This window comes from Liolophura sinensis, chromosome 6, assembly GCF_032854445.1.
Source record: "Liolophura sinensis isolate JHLJ2023 chromosome 6, CUHK_Ljap_v2, whole genome shotgun sequence".
Classification (NCBI taxonomy): domain Eukaryota; kingdom Metazoa; phylum Mollusca; class Polyplacophora; order Chitonida; family Chitonidae; genus Liolophura; species Liolophura sinensis.
The window spans coordinates 59,017,323-59,022,419 of NC_088300.1; the positions used below are offsets into that span (position 1 = coordinate 59,017,323).

At 41.1% G+C, this 5,097-nt stretch overlaps 1 protein-coding gene across 1 annotated transcript; it reads right to left on the reverse strand.

Annotated features, from left to right (window-relative positions):
* Positions 1-2,356: 2,356 nt before the first annotated feature.
* LOC135467394 (uncharacterized) lies at positions 2,357-4,835 on the reverse strand. The gene is made up of 2 exons (XM_064745167.1): positions 2,834-4,835; positions 2,357-2,391 (listed from the first exon to the last, which is right to left on the reverse strand). The coding sequence occupies exons 1-2, from the start codon at positions 4,830-4,832 to the stop codon at positions 2,357-2,359; spliced, it is 2,034 nt and encodes a 677-aa protein (XP_064601237.1). The 5' UTR covers positions 4,833-4,835.
* Positions 4,836-5,097: the final 262 nt, after the last annotated feature.

Consider the following 5,097-nt stretch of genomic DNA (forward strand, 5'->3'; position numbering starts at 1 on the left):
TGTTGTTGATGTCACGTGACCATAACGTCAAACAGTATCCACGTGCAAGGTGCTACATGTACGTTGCCTGTATACTTAAATCAATGGGTATTGGTAGCTACATTAACGATTTCTTCATCATTCACATTTTCTGGATCTTTATTTTTTTGTTTTTGGAAAAACTTTCCTTGAATGAAACAAATTAACAAAAACGACTTAAAAAATACGACTTAAATACCGATTAAATTTCAAACATGATCAATTTCAGAAGTTCTTGAGATGTACCACGAACAGAATCAAACATATCGGCATATTTGCGTTCGGACCTGGAGGTTATAATAAACTACATTAACTGGAGTAACGACCCCTTCGCCTTCAGCTAGAGGCCTGGTCTCAATACAATAGTACATGTATATTTAATTGAGCCAGTGTAATCTAGATTTTTGTCTAGATTTGGCCTATAGGCTGAAACATCATTAGGACTTTCTTGAATTTCCTACCGCCATAATGCAGGCCGCCGTCATATAGCCTATATAGGCTAACATAAGACAAATATTCTTGAACACGACGTAAATTACAAATGAAAAAAATAAATAAATCTTTCTTCAACTTTAAGTGGGCCTAAGATCATCATGCACTTACTTCTCAATGTCTTCAGATCAAACTCATCGGCTGAGAAGAAAGCCTTTTTTTTCTTTGGACGTACGTTAATTGTTGGGCGTGAAAGCTTTCATCAGCGTGTTTCGTAAATTTAAAATTCGACAGGTGAAACAACCCAACTACTGGTGTTCATGGGACATTTGTGACAATAAGCCGTTGACGGCGCTTGTGTGGTCGCTCATGTAGTTTAACGTTTGTTGAAGACCACTTAATTGTCTGCCACCAATATACCTGGTGTGCGTACCGGTATGTCACATGCGGGAAAGTTCGTCAAAGACCTGCCAAAGGTCGGTGGTTTACCCCGAGTGGTTTACGCCGATTTCCTCCGCCCATAAAACTAACGGCCGTCATATAAGTGATCTTGATTATGGCGTTTAACAATAAACTAAATAATAAATAAAATGAAGCACAAAAATCCATATTATCAACAACAAAAAATGTTAGACACATTTCGAGTACCTCAAATGGTTCATCGTATGAATAAAGTGCTTTATATTAGAAATCCTGCAGTAAATTTGTGTAACCTGTGCAGATGGTTAGCAAAGCCTCGTTAAAGTGTTAAAACTGAGTAACAGAGAGTTCAGTACCCATTACACACCTCATAGTTATATTAAAATAAAAACATCGAAAATATAACTATTGTTTCATTTGTTTTTTATTACATATCAAATACTTTATGGGCTCCCTGGACTTTGTCAGATTGCACTTCTATTCCCGGACCAGCCAGCCAGGTATAACCCACTTCCATTGCATTCCATTACTGACATATATGGTACATTCCAGTCCCCAAAAAAATAGATATATATATATATGCTACCGTACATCGTATTTGCCTCCGCTGTGAGAGCAAAACGGGTGAATGGTCCATATTAGCCACTGGACAAAATCATCGGGACTGAAACATCCACAAAATCGGGGGGAAAACCCTATGAGACTGTATATAATTACCACACATTTGTAAATAGATAATGTAACATAGATATGCATAAAATACAAAAATAAGGCAATTCAAAAGTTTAAATCACAAATATTTGAGCATCGTTTAAACCAGTTGTTAGTGGCTGGGTGAAAGTTCCGCGGCGTGGGACACGTATGTAAAGTGATCTACGTGTCGACTCTGTGTACAGGTAGATACATATAGGCACAGATTCTCACCATAACTGATGTGGGCGAAGCTATTGTCGTGGTAATCTTAAAGGGACTCCCACGCCTAGGTGTCAAAGGTGAAATGACCACGGGTCTCGTGTCCACAAACAATATTTTGAGGAGGCTGACTGTTCATTGACGTGATAAACTGTATTTTCAGCATCTCCCTGTGCAAAAATTCCGAACTGTATTTTGGCAGTATAACTCGCAACACTCTAGCCCATTGCACAGAGGCCAGAGAGCGGGCGTGGGCCAGTGTTGGTAAACAATCCCTGCTAATTCGTATTCATGGCTGCCCCTAGTGTTAATGCTAGTTAAGTTTGGGGATACCCAGGCCTTAGTTAACCCATATGTAATACCTGGCACCGGTATCAGCGACCGCCAGCGTAAACATTAGGTAACCACAACTAAACAGAAACAAACCACTCAAACATTACACCTGTCTGTGCGACAACAATAACTATTATAACTAAATAAGCAGATGGTCTGCAATATTACTGAAATAGATCTTTTAATCTGCTAACAAATAATCTTTTAGTTTCATATAACAGTATATATCTGCCATAAAACGTTAACCCACGTTGCGTAAAAATGTCGAGCTGAGTTCTGTTAAACAAAACAAACAAAAAGCATGTTTTTATAACACGGCCTAAAACGCCAAAGCAATAAAGATGAGCGGTTTAGTCTGATATGTATCAACATATTATATGTGAATACCATTGCTACTTGCGTAGATCACTCTTAAATTCACATAAATCGTTATCGTACTGGGCAACCAACTATGAAAATTAAAATTTATAGTGCACACTCGGTACTAATCGTTATAAATGTCCGTCATCTGTTATTGGTCGTGCCGTTTATTCGTGCTAAATAAATTTTTGATGTTTTACAGTCAAATAATTATACAAGAATTATTAAGCAGGAAATGAGACAAAGCTGCAATGAAACAAATAATTCCCCGGTAATATGTTTGAGCTCTATCAAACAGGATTCGTGAAAGAAGTATTCTGTGGTACACGTGGACGAAACATTACATCACCTGTCTTACTTTTCACGGACAACTGGAATTCATTTTGGAAGGACAATTGGCTGGGTTCTATAGACGACAAACTAGAAGATATAGCTGGTAAACTTGTTGTACTCATTTCTACATTGTCTCTAAACATGCGGATATTCCTGGACGACTTGAATCCTAAAGTTAATGAGGTGAAACCAGTGTAAAACGGAAGTACGATCACAGTTGTTAGCATAACTAAGAGCAGTTGTCCAGAACTGGAGAAAATCATCACTATTATGGCCGCCACGAGAGCAAACGCAGAATACCCCCACAAATGTTTGAGACTGGACACAAAAGGATTTGAGTTCTTGAAGTCCTCTTCGACAGCTCTTTGAGGGATCCACTTGCATTTTGCAGATATGTTTACTTGGAGAGCTCTACATATCCGTACAGACCCTACCATCGCTTCGGGAGTAAACTGGAAGATGGAAGCCAGCGTTTCAATGGCAACATATTTGTAGTTTTTCTTATTGCACGTGGCAAACTTCGGGAATACCAGCACCAAGAACATGACCATGACGACGGGTGCGTAAGTGTGGTGCAAATCAACACTGATGTGTAGCAAAATGAATAACAAGAGTAATGGCTTCATAACCATTTGTCTCAAGGCCGAATGAGCAATATAAGAACTCACGATGTCCAGTTCTGACTCTGTCCGTAATTTGGTTGGGTTAAATTTATCTCCCTGAAACTTTTTCTGCAGCCATGCCATTGGTACCCCGATGGTGTATTTCCAAAAGTATGTGGCCAGGATGATTTCCCCCCGATTCCAGCGTCTTTCACGGATATTCCAGGTTACGTAATTGTAGCTGGGCGCTTCCAACAGGTGAACTGTACCGGCGTAATACGGACGCAGTAGCGCGGCTTCAAAAGTATCGTGACTTAGGACGTTTATTGGAACTCTCTCTATCACAAAATCACGCGTTCCAATAACATTCTCTATGTAAACACTATTTTTTATCATGGCTTTACCAAAATACCCAGACTGACCGAGCATAGCAGTCAGGGCGTTGGTCATAGGCTCGTATATGGATTGTCGCATGGATTCTAGATGCATGAACATGGTGTCGTCCTTGCCACAGGTGAGCTTAATGGAGGGTTGAATGATCCCCTTTTCAGGATGTGCGGCCGCGATCTCCAGCAGTTCAAACACTGTCTTCTTCGGCACACCAGTGTCAGCATCCAGGACGAGAGTGTAGTGGAACTTTCTGCCGAAGATGTTTTCTACGTCCTCGCTGTCGTGGAATAAGGGTTCACCATAAGTTCGGGCCGCTGTACCGTAATACTCTTTGTCTGTGTAACTATAGGCCTCGTCATCGCCGCTGGAGAGTAACATCAGATCCTGGTACTGACCACATTTCCTGACCACACGGCTAACACGGTGGATCACCATGAATTCCCGGGCAAACCCATCGCAGATCTCGTCCAGGTACTCTCTGGCAAACACCACCCCTTCCATGTCATCGTACCGACTCCACACATGTTCCAGTCGCAAGGAATCAACCCTGTGAAGGTCCCTGTCGGAATAAGAAACTCCTTCTTGAAAAAGAACGTCGTATATCAGAGCCCTGTATTTATCTCGAACCTCCAGTTCGTATTCCTTCAAGTTTTTATCGTTTGTCGCACTGACGAGAACTGCGCTGACATCCATGGACAGATTCTCCATGTACGCGTTGTACATAGTCTCCATGCACTCATCGATGTCATCCCTACCTGTGGCCAAAAGGTTGTAGTTTAAGATTATAGTAAGGTTGTCCGCGCATGCTTTTTTGTCCTTGCGAATATTTCCTCCCATGACCAAAGTGGTGAATGTTTGAACAGGGAATTCCATCACGCTGCCTTGGATGATTCCTAAAACCACGATGATGAACACGCCTTGTACGATGTTAGTTGTGCCCCAGTTAATGTTCAAAATATTCAGCACCAATGTTGTCAACGCCAAGAATATCCATAATCCAAAGTAACAGAACACTCGTGCGTTTCTCTTCATCTTTACCAGGTCTTAACCAATGGTGAATATGTTACAGACCCCAATCGAACATACTTTTCTTAAATAAATGGTTAGAAAGAAACCGAAACATACTGAGTGCGTTTACTTCCAAAGGGCCCAAATATTCTACTGACTGTTGATCAACCATGGCTATTGAGTTTATATAAGACCAATACAACAATAGCAGGGGAACCACGCGTCTGCTCAAACTACATCTGGGAGGGCATTCCCAATCCCTCAGTCCTGACGTCACTGCGCGTGCCGA

Coding starts and splice junctions, on each gene's coding strand:
- LOC135467394 (XM_064745167.1), bottom strand. CDS start 4,832: ATGAAGAGAAACGCACGAGTGTTCTGTTACTTTGGATTATGGATATTC. Junction 2,392..2,833: donor ATTCCAGTTGTCCGTGAAAA/GTAAGACAGGTG, acceptor TTTGTTTAACAG/AACTCAGCTCGACATTTTTA.